The sequence below is a fragment of the Lepidochelys olivacea genome, assembly GCF_965140295.1.
Source record: "Lepidochelys olivacea isolate rLepOli2 genome assembly, chromosome: 12".
In the NCBI taxonomy this organism is placed as follows: Eukaryota; Metazoa; Chordata; order Testudines; family Cheloniidae; genus Lepidochelys; species Lepidochelys olivacea.
In genome coordinates this window covers 24,893,714-24,912,530 of record NC_140422.1, presented here as the reverse complement: position 1 = coordinate 24,912,530, position 18,817 = coordinate 24,893,714, and the positions used below count along the sequence as shown (strand labels likewise).

The following is an 18,817-nucleotide window of genomic DNA, read 5'->3' as shown; positions in this document are numbered from 1 at the left end:
AGAGCTCAGTGTACTGACTGCATATCAGATGCTGACCTCTCTGGAAGTCTGTCCATAAGTGTCACAACAGGAGATGCTAGGCACTGAGCATTTTTTGAATATGGCCCATTGTCTGTAAAGCACTTAGAGATCTTTATGGATGAAATGTAGATGTTATCATGGTTATTCACTATGAGCAAGTTCCTCTGGACCACCAAACCTGAAGGCAGGACATAAATACACCCAGCAAAACTAGGGGCAGGTACATTCTTCTCAATTCTCCACCTGTTTTCTCTTATTGAGGGCATGGATTCTCTCTCTTCACCTGTAGGGAGGGAGTACTGCAAGTCTTTAGTGCTATTGGTGGAGTTGCAGATGAGAGGGTGGAGTGGGACAAAGGGGTACTAGAGCGGCGGCTTTCAACCTTTTTGGGCTCAGGACCCATTTTGGAACGAGTGACTTTCATGACCGAGTACATAAGAAAGTGCTACCCCTGAGTAGGGGGTCCTGGGGGTGGGTAGGTGGCAGACCTAGAGGGGGTTGCAGAGTCCAACTTACACTCACCCCACAGCAGCAGCTCCTGTCCTGTGCGGCTGTCTGGGCAACCTCCAAAGTTGCAGCACTGCTCAGATTTGGCCCTGCTCCCCTGACAGGGGACCCCTTGGGTCATATTTGTGTGAGTGGTGCTGTCAGCTTGTGCTGAGGGGCAGCACTACTCACTCAAATTTGGCCTGGTCGGCCCATCATCAGCATGAAACATTCTGGTGACCCAATTTTGGTTTGCGCCCCACAAGCTAAGAAGCCCTGTACTAGAATGAATGATGCTGTGGCAGTAGTGATGCTATAGTAGGTAAAGGCTCTGCTTGTACGCAGTGTTATGGATGAAAATGCTAAAGACTAGGGCTGGAAAGCCAGGGCCACACAATAGGTGCATGGCTCACTCCATTTTTGAATTTGACATCCCGATTGCAGCTCTCCACAGCAGACGCTGCACCTTGCCACTGCTATAAAAGTTTAAACCTGGATTGTGTTGCTTAAATTCAATGAGTGAATCAGATAAAAAATACAGTATAAGTACATTCTTGAGATAATTAATCTCTATTAAGTGCCAGTGGGAGCACTTAATGTAGGGCACTATTGAACATAAACTTTAAAAAAAAATTATAAAGATTTCTTTTGGTTTCAGGGGAAATGCCAGTGCTCCCCACCCTCTCTCTTTTTAAGGTAGCAAGTCTAGCAGCATGCAGGTCTTGCCTCACTCCTGTTATGATAGTTACTTCATGAAAGGAGATAAAACAAATGACAATTTAATCCTCCCCTGAAAGCTCGTAGAACACAGATGGCTAACTAGCCATAACAGGGACACCGTTCTTGGTGGAGTAAAAATAAATGCCTTCCACTATAATAAATAATCCCAGTCAGGCGTTACTTGTTCCATTTTATTGATAAATTGCTGTATAATCTGGGGGGGGGGGAAATAGTTCAGTAATTTTTAATCAGGGCCAATTTGTCTTTCCCCAGCAATGTTTAAATTCCCATAAAGTAATTTTAAATAAATTTATTATTGTTGTTGGCAAAAACATTTAGAAAATGTCACCGAAGTCTGAGACCTTTTATCTTCTTTGTCATTCTTTTAGATAGCGTTTTTCCCCTTCTCTCTGCTGAGGTAGTAGTATTGAGGGGCGAGGCGGGGAAGGAAGGGAGGGGATCTTGTGGAGGCTGAGACAAGAGAATTTTCCCCTACAGAGGGGATGAGAGAGAAAATGACCCACACATGACAGATGTTAGTCACATCGCTTAATACACTAGTAGAAAGTGCTCAATACTATGGCAATGAAGGTAGCACTGCCAACAGTTAAGGTTACCTGACACTTCCCATTATAAGGGTCTTTTTTCAGTTACTTGTAACTTTGCCAAACTTTAGCCATTTACGCTGAAATTTTCCATACCAGGTGTCTGCCTCAGGCTAATAATAATAATTAAAAAAGAGTTGCAACTCACACAGTTCAGCCATTTCTGTGAAAAAGATTAGGGAAAATGCATTGCCTTTTGCCATCCCCGTTTAAAAAATAAAATCACCAAATTTGACCAAGTTATAAGCTGCTGGGGGAAACAAACCCCTCAGAATGCACATGCTCAGTAGAGTTTGGCAGCTAAATGTGCCAAAGATTCCATCTGCATGGCGCATGCTTCAGGTTCTAATGCTATCCAGATTGCAATGCACCATCCCCATAAAATTACTGAGAATGCACCAGCCTACACTGCAGGGGCTAAGCAGAGATGTCCCTCCATGTGCGCCTCCTGGCTGCCAGGGTCCTACTGTGCACCAGGCACAGGAACTGAGCGCTTTCTCCTCTGCTCTCAGTGCACCCCCTATTGGCATTGAGGCAGCATGGAAGAGGAGAAGGCAATGAAAGGTGGGGGAGGAAGGGGCAGGAGCCTGGGGGAGGAAGGGATTAGAGCAGGACCTGAGAAGGCAGGAATAGAGGTAGTCAGAGTGTTGGGGAGGCAGGAACTGGGTCATAGGAAGAATAGAGGCAGGAGACTGGGGGGAAGGATTAGAGCAGAGGAAACAGGTAGGAGTTAGGGGGACTGTAGCAGGAGGGGCAGTGGGGGGGAAGGGGAGGTAAGAAGCAGGAGATGGGGAGGGGCAAGGGCCTATAATTAAAGAGTGTATCATACTGCATATGCACAGGGGGGCCAAATTAAAGTGGTGCCAAGAACCTCTGGCATTTCCTAACCTTTGAGTACATGACTTTGCAATGTTAGCATTGTTTTACCATAGGGTATTTCTGTTTTTAATGTGATATGGAATAGAATAGAACTCTCATTTGTAGGATTGGTTAACCAGAGAGTCTTGTACTTATACACAGAGGTATGTGAAACTGTTCAATAATTCCCTCCTACAAAATGAAGCCTGGGCAGGGAGTATGTTATCGTATGTTTCTAAAGCACCTGGCATCATGGGGCTCGGACCCTAATTTGGGTCTCTAAGCACTATTGCAGTAGTAACTATCTAATAATTCTTTGTAGTTTTTGCATATGCTATTGCTAAGCCTGGAAGTGTGGAAGATAGAGAAGCCCCATCCTGGGAGCTGGGCCCTAGGAAGATAGTTTTTATTTAGTGTAATGGGGACTAGTGTCAGCTGGAGTCAGCGGTTTGATTTTCCAGCTCAGCAAGTATAAATGGTTGTAGGTCTCCTTTGAGAGGTGAGCTTTGGAAGCAATGCATTAGTCAAAGAGCACTATCTCTGTTAACTGAGATTCTCAATCAGAAAATAGACTTGTGTTGAAAAGGTAAATGGCAAAAGCTATAGCTTGTTAGTTAGTTTCCCATCTAATGGGAATAGTGTAGTAAATGAAGGTTTAGATAAGTATGTGAATGTAATATTTACTTTTAAATGCAGTCTACCTAAAAAATAAATTATTAAAACACACATTCCAATCATAAGGCAGATAAGGGTATTCATTAGCATCTTAAAAAAAAAAAACAATGGAAAGAAGGCTTGGAAGGGGATCGGCTAATCTATGAATGTTCTATAAACAGGGGGACTCAATTCTTCAAGTGCTCTCAAGCCCTGTGATCATCCCATAGCAAGAATGCTTGTAGGATCTGGTCTATTATATATTCAAAACAAAAAGAAAAGAAACCACTTGTGTTAAAGTATCATTAGGACCCCTGATGATACCACTGAAAACAAAGACAACTGATATATTATGCATTAGCATAATCCGTTTGGGAGGAAACAAGATAAAATAGTTACTTATAAAAAAAAAATCTGAGGATTGTCCCAGTTTTCTTTAGTTTTTCTCAACAGCTTGCAAGATGCCAGTGGGGTCCCAGTTTTATATTGTAAGCAGATTTGACAGTGGTGAAATGAATCATCAGGATATCTTGCTTCAGAATGTTGCATCAGATCTAGAGATGGCCCGAACTGCACAATTCCTTAGTGTTCTGAGGTGTTTCGATCTGGAAGTTTGATTTGCCCTGTGAATTTCGGATTTGGATCTTAATGCAAAATTCTGGAGATTATGGAGCTGGCTGTTGTCTGGGTTCATCTCAATGCAAAACGTTTACACGTACAACAAAAGAGGTGAATTTTTGGCTCAGTGGAAGTCAGTGGCAAACCTCCCACTGACTTCTGTGGGGCTGGGATTTTACCCAAGGAGCTAATCCTGGAGGACAAATTTTTGAAGATGAAAACTCCTAAACAAGAGTTCATATAAAAAGCATGGAGACTAGGAAAGGTAATGATGAATGCTGCCGTTGGTGAAATATTGCCCAGCTGCGCACCTGAAGAAATCCGAGTCTTGAAATTTGAGACCAGCTAGAGTCCAACAAAATCTCCAAAGTCCACAAAAGAATAACAACTGCACGTATTGACCCCAATACTGTAAATAAGCTAGGGAAATGTGTGGATGAAGGAAAAAAGGAACTCCGCATTTTCTGAATAATTCAGCATTAGACAATTTTTTTTTAAAAGCGTGTCATCCAGTTAGGAATGAGAGTTCAGACCAGGCTGATGGTTTGCCTCATAAGGTAGAAAAAGTTGTAAACATTTAAAGATGGATCCCAAGAATCATACTGCAGAAGAGTATCCCAAGAATCTGCAGAAGAGACAGGAAAGAGGAGAGATGAAATTCTGTTTTATGGAAAGGTTCTTCTAACTGTACTGTGCTCTACCTTGGCTAGCACTGTGTCCCGAAGAATGTGTTGCAAAATCAAGTTGATCACATGCCAGTCATCATTTCACTATCCTTTTCCTTGGTAAGATTCTGATAAAAAGGCCAAGTTATCTTTTCCTGTTCTTAATGTTACACTGAAACCTATATTTGTGTAACTGAAGTGCACTTAAAAGGGAAATAAAGTTCTTGTAGTTGCGTATAACTCATGCCAAACACTGGGTCAGTAGAGCACGCTAATTTTTTCTGTTTGAGAGTCAGAAAAAATGCTAGTGAGAAAGTGGTGCTTGTCCACTTCTGAAATAATTGTTTGTATTAGCTGGTGTGTGTTTTGAATTGAATTCTTTCTGACACCTGTTTTGAATAAAATTGTATTAATGTTTTAGGAAGATAAATTCTGACGTACACAACTTCTTACCCATCATTTCATGGTACATAATTTGTGTATCTGAAGTAAATGGTATTACATTTGGAGCGAGGTGCTACTTAGCATGAGTAAGAACTGCACAAGTTGCCCCTTAGCAAGTATTGAAGCGTCAAATTCTTAAGCCTTCATTGAATTTTTCCTCTTTCCTTATTCAAGCAAAACTCCCACTGACACCAGTGAAATGCTCTTCACATAGAACTAAGAAAGAAGTCACAATTTGGCCTCTACCTTATAAGACAAAAAACAGCCCCAGTGGGTGTTGGGACATGGAGGTCCTCAAACCTCCAGTGTAGCACAGGTTATGCTGTCTGCAGAGGTCACCAGATGCCTAACCACTGAGGCAAAATTCTGCTCCCAAGGAGTGTCCTGCTTTTCAGCAGAGGTCTGTGCACAGTTTGAACCAGTACTCCTTGCTCTACCCAAAGTGCATGGGCAGGGGAAGGAAGGGATCTGAGCACTAATCAGAGGAGTAAAGCAGAAGCCAAAAAAGCAGGAAGAGGGACTGATGCCATAGTGTGGGAGCAACGTGAGCCAAACTCCCGAACTGTCAGCAAGACAGGGCAAGGCAGCAGGACACAAAGTATTTCAGGGAAAATGCAGAACACGGTTGCAGACCATTCTGCCTCAGTTTAACCCCTGCCACGAGACTCCAAAAACCTTAAAGCCTGAGAAGTTCCCATTTTGTTCAGTGCAGTTTAATAGCTTCATTTAATTGTGTGTAAAATAAATAAAAAAGACCATCTGCATAAAGCAAAATTTTATATTCTTTCCCTCTCCGAACGTGATCCCATGAATTTCTTGCATTGTTGTATTCCATGTACTAAGGGTCCCACACAGAGAGCAAACAATAAAGGAGAGAGAAGACAGATGCTCTGCTAATGGGAAACCAAGGAGCAGAGACTCTGAGGGATTACAGACTGCCTGGGGTTGGAATACATTATTAGCATAGCACCCAATTCAGAAATGAGTTTTCCGAATTAAACGCCTGAAGCATCTTGGCAAAAACTCCTGGTCTACCCTCTCAAAGGCCTTTTAAGCATAAAAGAGAAGGAATCTCAAATCTAGGCTGAGTGGATGAAATTCAACAACTTTTGCAGTGCCATATCTGTGATTTTTAAATAACTTCCTAACATTACTACAGCCAGGTCACCTGCAGTATCTGCCAAAATCTAAGGTATTTGATCTTTTCCCCACTAACCTTTACTAGTTTTTAAAAATCTCCATTGAGAAAGCAAAGGTGTCTGCAAGCATCCATCAGAGAGAAAGCAATTTTTGTCACAAGCACACCGGGGGTGGGGGGTGGGGGAGTAGCAGCATCCATTTCATGGACATGGTTAGGCATGCTAAGAAGACATAATGACATGTCTCTAATTTAAGGTAGAAGGTCCTGAAGCCTTTTCCAGATGTATTATTTCTCAATATGTTCTCTCTTTAAACTTCTGATGCAAGCATCAGGGTTTAAAAGATCCGATAGCTGAGGCTGGTTCAAGAACTGATTGCAGAAAGGAGAAATTACTCTCAGTACTTGGTGGGATTACCCTCCATGCATAATTATTCATTAAATGCCCCAAAAACATTGTTAATTTCTTTAGAATATGTTGCACGTTGGACAGAAGAGTCCTTAAAATTTGAGATTATCGGGGGGGGGGAGGGGGGCAGGGGAGAACAAAACAGATTTAAGTAATCTGGGCAGAATGTGACCTCTTTTTTTCTCTCCCATTGAAACAAAGGCTTTTGGGAAAAATCATTGGTGATTTCTGCCTGTTTGGTAATTAAAGGCTGGGAGACAGCAAACAAAAGAAAGTTCAGCTAGCTAAGGCTTTACCTTTTACTCTTGAACTCCAATATAATTTTCAAGATCTGTATATTTACAAAAAGAACTACCTGAGAAGCTAGAGATAAATAATGCATAGATCATCAAACTCCTGAAACAAGGTATTGACTCTTGCACAGAAAATCACAGATTATAACAACACCTGGAGAGATGGGTGTGAATAAAGAGTTAAATGGGGGAGGAAAGTTAGGACAAAATTGAGATCCCAGAACAGTAAATTGTTAGCTCTCCAGGATCCATTTGTTTTCTTTGTATTTTGGTAAGGAGTATTGTACTTTAAAGTCACAAGAGTGGGAGTGAAGGCGGATGGATGCCTTAGGCTGAGCATTGAATTTTAGAGCTTTCCTCTGCTTGTGTAACAACTTTAACCTTGTTCAGTGTTGTTCATGGTATTAGTAACAAAAACCAAACACCTCAATATTTGTGAATATTCAAAAATTCGTCTCATTTATCTTGGGTACATACTGTACATGGGCCCATGCAAGTACATTTCTAGTTCTAGAAGAGTATGTAATTATATTTATCTGCTTCAGAAACAGTAATAGGAGAAAAAGTCACTGGCATGTTCAGAAAAGCTAAACAAAATCCTCTCAGTGAATTTTAAAAGATGGCCAAATATGTGCAGTGTCAGAATTATAAACTCTTGGTACATAAAATGTAAAATAAAACAGAGCTGCATGTTAATGAAAGCATTGAAACCAGTGGTGTCTGTAACAAAGGCACAGGCAAGTAGCCCAAGCCCAGGAGTAGGAGCCAGGAACTCTTGAGTTTAACCCCACCTGTGACTCTCTTGTAGATCCACCATCACTATGGTCTGAGTGATTTACGGACATTTATCCACCCAGCACTCACATGAGGAAAGGAAATATTCTCTCCATTTTGCAGGTGGAAGAACTAAAACATAGGATGAGATTTTCTAAAGCACTTGAGGTTATCTAATGGTTCCCATGGAAGCTGTTAACTTCCTTAGGAGCTAAGTTAGACCAACCAAGAGCTCTTTTGAAAATCCCACCCAGTGGGAATGAGAGACTTGTTAATAAACCATACTGGGCTTTGTTGCAGGAACTGAACCTAGTTCTTTTGAGCCCTAGAATTATGCCTTAAGTGCAAGACCATTTTTGCCCTTCTTCAGTCTTGAGCAAGTCACAACTTTTCTGCCTCAGTTTCCCCACCTGCAACGTGCGGATAACTATTACTTGACAGGAAGGTTGTGCAGTTTAGTATTAGTAAAGCACTTTAAAGAGGAAAGGTGCAAAGTGCCAAGTATTATTACTGTTTCAGAGTATTGTGTTTTGTGCTCTGTGTTCCTAGAATTTAAAACCTAGAACTGATGTGTGAGCCCTCCATCTTTAGCATAAACACATGTATTGCAGGGTTGAGTTATGAATACCTGGCAAAAGCCATTTATTGTCAAGGATAATACAGATTTAATAGAGCAGTATCCACCATGCTGCTTTACTGTAGAAAAAAGTGCTCCTGAGAGGAGAGGCTATCATTCTTCTCCATCCTATATATATTTAACTCACCAGGGGAGACACATCCAGATCCTAACTCTCATTGAACCAAAAGGTTTCAGGCTCTTCCAGATCAATACTACAATCAGAAAAAGAGCACAATATAGTAGTAAAGAGGGTCATTTCACTGAGCTCATAAGATAGTTTGTCAATGTGATTGGACTTTGTGCCATTTTGTAGCATTTTCTTAAATTGGGTAATCATTCTCTTGTTGCGTTTTTACAAATACAATTCCCCCACTAGAAACAAATTATGGTTTTAATTTAATAGGTTTAGTGATATAAAGAGAGATTGTGTGTCAACAAAACCCTGCCTTCTGACAAATAATGTAATTTACAGCAATCCAGACAGCAATAAATGACATTAACCTGACCACAAGCCATTCAGTTCTTTGGGAATATGGTCCCTGTTAATCAATAACTGGGTAAATGCTCCTTTGCATTCCTTATCAAATGACAGCCAGATGGTACTGTTAAATTCATTCTGACAGGGTTTTGGAATTAGCTGGGTTTATACTATTGTTAATCTTCTGCTGTCTGCTCAGCTAGGACCTCCCCACCTGTTTCCAGCAACCCCTGAGGTCGCAACCTTAGGAAACAGTCTAGCCAGATGGTCATTCAGATACAGTGGAACCAGTGAGATTACCGGGTAGTAGCAGCATCTTTATCTGCTGGAATAAGAATAAGAAAGCAAATATTTTAGTCTTAAAGCTGTTGACAGTAAGGTGGGGAGCGGATCCCAACCATTTCTCTAGGTCTAGACAATTTCACACTAATTCCATTACACAATGCAGCAAAATGACTTGCAGAAATATATGAGTAACATTCTATGGACACTGGTGTATATGAAACAAACAGTCTGAGATGGTCATTTGTTACAATTTAAAAGGTTTAGTTAATCTAAGGGGATTTTTTGTTTTTGTTTTTTTTATCATTACATGTGCTGTATTGTCCAATACATAGGAAATATTAAAGCAGACAAAGAGAAGGCTGTGAGAATTGAAATAGCATATTATTTAATTAACAACGTATTTGTCCATTGTGACATGTGAAAGTGACTTCAGTTTATAATTATTTATAACCATGGCCCCAATTTACCACTTATCTGGAAAAATAAAACAAAGAGAATGTCTTGCTAGTTTAGGATCTAATCCAGTGATCACTGAAATCAAAGAAACAGCTCCCATTAACGTCCCTGGCAGTTGGATCAGGCCCTTAGGCCTTGTCTACACTACCGCGGTAAGTCGACCTAAGTTGTGCTACTCCAGCTATGTGAATAATGTAGCTGGAGTCGACATAGCTTACGTTGACTTACTGCGGTGTCTACACCATGCTATGTCGACGGGAGATGCTCTCCCATCTACTTTCCTTAATCGTCTCGTTCCGGTGGAGTACTGGAGTCGACCAGAGAGCGCTCTGTAGTCGATTTAGCAGGTCTTCACTAGACCCGCTAAATTGACCCCCAGGGAATCGATCGCAGCAACGTCAATCCCCAGTAAGGGTAGACATGGCCTTAGTCTCTGTTAGATCCATGGCTGTAAGAACACACCATGCTCTCCAGGCCCAAAGAGCTGGGCTGTGGCACATGATCTACACGTTGAGATCCTACCCTTGGCCTCATGTTCCAAGTCTAGCTCCAAGACCACAGCATGTTTTAGATGAACTTTGCTATAACCCCAAAATGTTCAAATAAACAAATGTTCAACTTACTGTGCAACCAAACGTAAACAACTGAGCAATCATTCCCTGCGATAGGAAAGAGGGCACATGGAGCAGTTTGTTTATATTGGACTGAGGAGTGGGGAGGATAAAGTTCAGCTACTGCAAATATCAGTTTAAAAATTACGTTTGGAGTCCTTCAGGCAAACTCTATGCTATAGGGTATCACTCAGTAGGTCAGCTGTCAGGCTGATAAATTGGTTTACGAATATGCATCTTAGTTCCCCCTTCTCTCAGTCTCTAAACAAGACAGGGTGACATCCTGACCCTACAGCACTTAATGGGAGTTTTGCCATTGAGTTGAACGAAGTCAGGATTTCACTCATACATCCTTACCCACTTTTTATCTTTTTGTAAATACACTTTCATCTGTCCAAAAACAAAATGGAGTTATAATCAAGATTTGAAGAGTGTAATTGTGCTCACAGTCCCCATAATCATAGAATCATAGGGTTGGAAGGGACCTCAGGAGGTCATCTAGCCCAACCCCCCTGCTTCAAAGCAGGGCCAATCCCCAATTTTTGCCCTGATCCCTAAATGGCCCCCTCAAGGATTGAACTCACAACCCTGGGTTTTGCAGGCCAATGCTCAAACCACTGAGCTATCCCTCCCCCCATTATCCTCAATGGGAACTGCATACCTGGATCAGAGGGCAAAACTAACTCAAGCTATTTAAGACTAGTACCTGAAAATGTTCAAAGTATAGTGTGAAACCCTTTGAATCAGTGTCTTCCAAGAGCATTTCAAAGTAGGCCACCAAAACAGTATTTGAGCCGACAGCGCAGCTTGGTTTGTTTCATCCCAGGTCAGATGGAAAAAACAACACAGCATTCATGCGACGGGTGTAGTTTCAGAAGGAAAGGAAGCGAGATTAGCAATTACTAACAATCCTTTCTCTTCTGTCATTTGAACAGTATTCGGGCTTTCAACAAACAGCGGACAAGTGCTTTGTTTGTGGACACCTCATAATGGAAATGGTAAGAGAGTTAATTCCTTAATTGTGGAATACATTTCTGTTGATGCATTTCAGGGAGTATATTGCAGTGTGCGGTTTGCTTCTGACCTAGTCAGATCATAGCCATGTCTCCACTACTGCCAAGGACATTTTAATCAAGGAATTATCACAATTAAAATGAAAATAAATTCACACGGTGTTGCCATTATCACTTAAATGTATAGAGGGGGCCCTTCTCCTATATCTGAACTTGTGGAACTTTGAGGTTACTGAGAGGTCTGCCAAGCAGGGAGGAGGGGATATAGTCAGCTAGCAGTGAAAATACTTTGGTACATTTTAGTATCACGCCATAAAATATAGAATCTTTTCTGGGGGAAACAAAACAAAAAGGAATGCTGTATAGCTAGGTGAAACAGCAGGAACCGTATCATATGAGAGGGAGCGTGGTCCATTGGTCAGAGCTGGGGGAACAAGGAATCAGAAGTTCTGAGCTCTTTTCCCTTCTCTTGCATTGTGATCTTGTGCACCTCACTTAACCTTTCTGTGCCTCAGTATCCCATTCTGTAAAATGGGAGTAAGAGGAGGTTACTTACCTGTATCTGGAGGTTCTTCAAGATGTGTAGTCCCTATTTGTATTCCGAATGTGAATGTGCAGCGCACCATGTGCTGGAACAGCTCTGTAGCCGTGTCTGTTGACCCGCACATGCATCTTCCTCATGTGCCCAGCCAAGGCTATCAGAGGTTGTGTGGGTTGATGCCGCTCTCAAGCCCTCTTACCGCTAAGCATATAGTCTGCAGCAGAGGGGATGGAGAGCAGGGACTGGAATCCAAATAGGGGCCACATATCTTGATGACCCTCCAGTTACAGGTAAGTAACCTCCTCTTCTCCTTGGCGTGATGGTCCCTATATGGATTCCAAACATGGGTGAGTAGCGAGCAGTGATCAGCATGAAGGTGGACACAAGGACTCGCAAGAAGTCACAGACTGCAAAACAGCGTGACCAATGGCCAGATCAGCCCCCGCTGCCAGAGCAATAGCGTAGTGAGAGGTGAAGGATGGAGTTCCACGTGGCTGATTGGCAAAAGGCAATTCTGCGAGGCAGGTCAACATGGTGGCTTCTGCTTGTGTGGAGTGAGCCGTGACTCTGGGAGGTGGAGTTATGTTGGAGAGAATGTAGCATTTGTAAATGCAATGGGAGATCCATTTGGAGATGCGCTGCGAGGAGAGGGCTTGGCCCTTGCAGCGTTTGGCAACAGAGTCTGGGTGAGGCATGCCCATGTGCGTTGGAGGTAGAAGGCCAGTGCGTGGCAGACGTCAAGAGACTGCAGTGTCCTGGCTCTGTTGGAGTTGTGGGGGTTTGGGATAGAAGACTGGCAGGTGGTTGAGGTAGAACGCGGACACCACCTTAGCAATGAATTTGGGGTTCAGGCATAAGGGGATCTTGCCTTATGAAAGACAGCATGGTAGGGTCAGCTATCATGGCTCTGTCTGGGGCTTCTTAGGAGATGGACCAGCCAAGTCCACCTGCAACTCGCCCAACCTGGCCCGGCTCAGCTCGGGGAGGCAACACTGCATTTAGAGGCTGTCCCAGACTGGGATCCAGCCTTAGGCCCAGGTCTCATAGACATTAAGGTCAGAAGGGACCATTATGATCATCTAGTCTGACCTCCTGCACAATGCAGGCCACAGAATCTCACCCACCCACTCCTGCAATAAACTCTCACCTATGTCCGAGCTACTGGAGTCCTCAAATCATGGTTTAAAGACTTCAAGGTGCAGAGAATCCTCCAGCAAGTGACCCGTGCCCTATGCTACAAAGGAAGGTAAAAAACTCCCAGGGCCTCTTCCAATCTGCCCTGGAGGAAAAGTCCTTCCTGACACCAAATATGGTGATCAGCTGAACCCTGAGCATGTGGGCAAGATTCACCAGCCAGATACCCAGGAAAGAATTCTCTGTAGTAACTCAGATCCCACCCCATCTAACATCCCATCACAGGCCATTGGGCCTATTTACCATGAATAGTTAAAGATCAATTAATTACCAAAATCATGTTATCCCATCATACCATCTCCTCCATAAACTTATCAAGTTTAATCTTGAAGCCAGATAGGTCTTTTGCCCCCACTGCTTCCCTTGGAAGGCTATTCCAGAACTTCACTCCTCTGATGGTTAGAAACCTTCGTCTAATTTTAAGTCTAAACTTCCCGATGGCCAGTTTATATCCATATGTTCTTGTGTCCACATTGGTACTGAGCTTAAATAACGTCAGTGTCTCATGCTCACGGCGGGGCTTGTATCTATGCAGAACGCTAACACGCTACAAAAACAAGAAAAAATTAGTATCCACAGCAATATACACAAGAAGGAATGGACAGCCAACTCTCCTAGCGAGGCTAAGAACCAGGAGCAAGGGGGGTTCCAACTCTGACCATGTGGCGGTGAGAGGGAACTGGAGCGGTGGCATTCCACACGGCCTCTCCTAGCCTCAGCTGCACAAGGCGGACGCATGTAAGAGTCAGCAGACCCTGCTACAGAACTGTTCGGGCACACGGCGCACGTGCGCATCCAATAGGGACTAATCACTTGAAGAATACTTACTGGGCACAGCAGCGACACAAGGCTGCACTGATTATTGTTGGTAAAGGACTTTGAGATCCTCCAGTGGGAATGTAGTTGCTATTACTACCAATCCAGGAGAATAAAACTGAAAGGAGGGAAAAAATTTACAATTTATAGATCCATGAATTAGTACAAAACCTAAAGGAGCCACACCAGAAGCTCTTTGGTTATACCACTGACAGGACAAAGAAGCTGGACTTATTTTCTGGGGCTACATGCTGTCCTTCTGTAACAGCAGCAGTCCCCCCTGCTGGCCCATCAGCAGCTCTTGCTCTCCCATTGATTTACACAGTTTACACCTATTAAAATAAATGAGTGCTACCCATAAATCCCCCTTCTGTACATTGATGGGAGAACAGACCCCAGCAGACAGCAGCAGTGTGGCCCACAAAGCTACGAGCTGATTTGATGTCTCTATTAATGAGGAGGGGAGCTTACAGCTGTGGCTTGAAGAGAGCTAGCATCCAGAACTGATTTTTTTTTTTTTTTAAAGGGAAAGAAAAGGGGTATATTGAGCCAAATGCACCCTCTAGAGTGAGACCAGGGTTGAATTTGGCCCAAGCAAAAAGTCCCAAACAAAATGGATTAAATGCATGTTAAAGAACTCTGTAGACTATAGCTGAGTGTTAATAAGATTCTAGTACACCAGTGTTATCCTCTTGGCTTAAAATGTATTAAAATGTTAGCACACAGTTGTTAAATAGCGACTAAATTGCAAGCACTGACGTTTGGGAGGGTCTGGAAATGAGAGTTGGCTGGGATGACTTAGCTAATGAGGATTCTTACTCCTATCTGGGTGCCCCAGTTGGACAAGGATATTGTTCGTTTTAGCCTGAGAACAAATTTCTAGAGCTGTGAAGGAGGGGAAGGGTCATTTCAGGAGTCCATAGTATCTAGCTGGTGGAGCTCTGTAGTAGGAAGCTTGGCAGGTGATCATCTGCCTTCTCCTATCAGCAAGCATGCTACAACAAAAGGAAATATTGCTGTGAGCTCCAGAAATTAAGCAGTCTTATTTGGCTAATTCCTTCAAGCCCTTCCCCAGTAATGAGTAGGAAAACAAACATGTCTGTGCAGTAGTGGGAATCCTGCTTATCATTGCACAAGGTAAAAAAAAAAAAAAAATCAGACCTATGACACCTCCACAGACTTGGGCCCGAAGCTGCTCAGTAGTTGGAATTGCAGTTGACTCAGTGGTAGTTTTGTGCCCTCAATGTCTGCAGAGTCAGATCAATGTAATAATTGGTCCATTATCTGTATAGCCAGATACCAAGGCAATGCATGTGGTAAAACAGAGAGAGAGAGAGAGAGAGAGAATATGAGTAGTTTCTGAGTAATGACAGACATACAGATCAAATTAAACTTGGTACCCTGTCACTGACTAGATAACCCTAGGGTATTCTTTAAAAAACACAATTGGACTGTAGTTCATACTTTTTCCTAGGCACCGAGTTTTATTGATTTGAACTTTACTCATAAAAATATTCACAGGGCTTTAGGACCTTAGAGGGGAAAGGATCTTTAACTTGTTAGCTTCTCAAGACTGAGCTAAGGGGGAATGTACTGGCAGATACAATTTCAAATTGCTTTCAGAAGGTGTCACCCACAAAAAATATCCGATGTCTGATGTAACTTGTTGTGAGCTGCGTAATGTAATGGTATGGGAGGCAAAATAAATTCCCAGTGTTGCCCCATATGCCTGGCACAGCCTCCTTGAAATACCACCGCTGCAATGGAAAGGTTTTATTTGCAAGGTCACCAGCAGCAAAAGGGGGTATAGAAGGGACTGTGCTGGAAGCCAGTTGCTGAAACACTGATTGGCAGAGTCTCAAAAGCCTGTGACAGTTCTGAGGTTCAGTGAATATAAACTGATACTAAGATAGACCTGATCAGCCTGTAAAAGAGAGAGCCATCACTGTGACAGTGAAGTAGAGGATAGCCGGGCTGTATTTGTGGTGGCTTAGAGCAACTAATAAATATTTGTAATTTACCGTTTTCATAGATTCATGGATTTTAAGGCCACAAGGGACCATTTAGACTGACTTCCTATATATCACACGCCATTTAATTTCACCCCTGTATTGAGCCCAGTAACTTTTGTTTGGCTAAAACATACATATCTTCCAGAAAGGCATCCAGTCTCCATCCGAAGACATTTTTACTTTCGGTTGTGCATGAAGAGTTCTGGTTTAATGTACATCCATTTGCAATATCATGCCTTCATAATGAACGGTGAAGCTACTTTCCCATTTTACTCCCAATTTTCACAGTCCCCTAACATCACCAAGGGCCTGGTGCAGAGCCCATTGAAATTAATGAGAATCTGGATTTGGATCAGGCCCTTTGCTGGTGAAGCCACAAAGTCAATATTTCTTCCTGAGGAGCATACCTTGTTTAAAATTAGAAATGCTGATGCACGGGGGATGTTGTCTGGAAAACAAATACTCTCATTTTGTCATCTGGCTCTTCTTAAGATCTTACAGGCTCTTGGAAAGTCATACCATCCTGGCTGTTTCCGCTGTGTGGTCTGTAATGAATGTTTGGACGGAGTCCCCTTCACTGTAGACGTGGAGAACAATATTTACTGTGTCAAAGACTATCACACGTAAGAACACAGATGCATTGACTGCTTTTGAAAAGTTGTTCATATTGAATCATCTTTGCAATAGACACTGATTTCAATGGGAGCTAGGTGCCTAAATACTTTTAAAACTCTGGCCTGGAGTCTTACTCCTATTTGCCCCAAGACCCCTTTACACCACTCTGACAGCATAAAGAGTCACTTACATTTACATCCACTTAAAGGCTACTTTATAGCAGTAAAGAAGCATCAGGCTTAATGCACGAACCCTCTCCTGAGGGGCTGTTGAGGTTTCTCAAACTCATAGGAGTATGGGTTTGTGTGCACACAGGTAAATCCTCTGTTCCTGACAGAGCCTAGCTCTATTAATCATGGGTAGTAATGGAATATAATGGCCCATAATATTCCAGTTAGGGTTAGAATTGCGTGTGTCATCCTGATGACAACTCTTTGAATTGTGCTGAGGTTCAGTAATCACTCTGGGATTCCCTTCTGTCAAAGAGAATGTGAAGGCTCTTAGGTACTATCACCGCTATATCACAAACCATAGGCCCAAGTCCTGCAATGGGATCTACTAATGCAGACCCCTGTGCCCAAGAGGAATCACACTGAAGTCAACAGGATTCCAGATCCACTCTAATCCATCCCAGCACGGCAGTGGAGTGAATATTAGCACAGCTGGTCTATAGCACAGTTGTAGGTAAGAATGTGTGACCAGTTCAGCGTGAGCAGCTTACCCCCAACCACCACTTATAGCCAACACCTTTTCTTCAAGCCAACTGCGGCTTCTGAACACAGGTGTTAGAGCTCTAATCACAGAGGAAAGTTGTTCAAGCCCTGTGATGGACAAAGTCCTGGAATGATCTTCGCCATACAGTCCCTCTCTCTCACTGGTTCCCAACTTTTTCCATACCGAGAGCCCCTGAAACTCCCCCTCCAGTTACTTGGGACCCACTCTTCTCCCATTTAGCAGTAAGAGAAGGACAGGATGGTCATACTACCCTGACACCTGTTGGGTCACAACCCCCAAGTCAAGAAACACTTCTCTGTCTATACAGGTTCATGGAGGAAATGGGTATTGCATTTATTAATAAGAGTGTTGGATTCAATAGTCAACAGAGGAGGGGAAAAGGTACCTGTTGATGTTTGAGAGATCTGACATAGAAATAGAAGCAAGAGGTAGAGATAGGCTTGAATCAGCCCTTTCCCGGATCCAAACTTTCGCAGAGTTTGAATTCCTGATTTGGATCCATATTTTGCAGTTAAAGCCCATCTCTAAAGAGAAGCTATGCTTGAAATGCTCTCGGGGTTCTAAATTTTTTAAATTTAATTTGAACATTTTCTCTTCTTGACTCTTAGCGTTTTTGCACCAAAATGCGCTTCCTGTAACCAGCCAATTCTACCAGCACAGGTATGAAGTTTTGTGGGGGGGGTGTGGGTGTGTGTAACTTGTTAGATAATGTGGTTGTTTGCATATGGACATTTTTCAAAGATCTGCTCAAACACTGTAAGAAATAGACACCTTGGCTATTCAAGACCCTTTCCCCATCCCCAGAATGAACTGTATATCTAATACAAAATTAAACACAGCTCAGCAATAATATAATTCTTATACAACTCCAAGAGTCATAATAATCATAGTACTTAGCAATTTTATACACTAAAGCACTTTGTATCCTTTGGGTGCTTCAGGGGTATTAATTAACATTGCTGTACATCTGATTCAATTCAAAGCCCTGGCTAGAGAACTGAGAACAGACTGTTTATTTTCAGACTCTCTCAACTTCCCATTCATTCAAGAAGTACACTTTGATTGCTAAATTTGATGTTAGCTGTTAAGATATCCAGGCTCCAAACAGGGATGATGGTAACATTTGCCCTGTTCAAAGAGCACATGGCCTCAGCCATGTCACAGTGGCATGGATGAAAGTGCTGCAGAAAGTTGGCTATGATGTTTGAGGCAGAGCTGGGGAACCAGGTATTTGAGATGGATCTGAAGCAAAACGCTGGTTCCAAACCCCACCAAGCTTTGGGCCCATCTCTGTCTGGTGAATTGAAACCAGAACTCCAGAACCAAACCTACTCAACCTTTCGAGGAAGACAAGGCTTCAGAGCTTGTACAAGCAGCACTAATATGGCCTGAACGTTAAACTGATTTTCAGGACAGAATATCATCACTGTTCATGGTGATGGATATGACAGACCTTGTGTTAGTTTCAACCTGCTGCACAAAGAAGTGAGGATGCAAATTAACTGTAGGAAAGAGGTCTTACCAAACCATGCAAAGTGAGGATTTACGGGATTTTATTTTCCATAAGCCCACGAGCAGGTGCTGTTTACTTAATAAGAATTTACTTTGCCAAAGTTACACATACACAGCTCAAGTAATTTGTTATAGGTCTCCCTGCCAGTAGTTACAATAATGATACCAGAACTATCTTGGGGCCCAGTCCTGTAAGCAGCCTCCCAGGAAGTGCTGGGTTCCCCCAACTCCATGGAAATCAATGG

General features: G+C 42.7%; 1 protein-coding gene across 1 annotated transcript in view; it reads left to right on the top strand.

The window, feature by feature from the left end:
* Positions 1 to 18,817, top strand: part of WTIP (WT1 interacting protein) — a 114,042-nt gene that overhangs the window by 86,003 nt on the left and 9,222 nt on the right. The window contains exons 4-6 of the mRNA XM_084644242.1: positions 11,070 to 11,132; positions 16,203 to 16,333; positions 17,669 to 17,720. Of these exons, the coding sequence (XP_084500368.1) occupies positions 11,070 to 11,132; positions 16,203 to 16,333; positions 17,669 to 17,720 (246 nt within the window). The remainder of the gene's footprint in view (positions 1 to 11,069; positions 11,133 to 16,202; positions 16,334 to 17,668; positions 17,721 to 18,817) is intronic.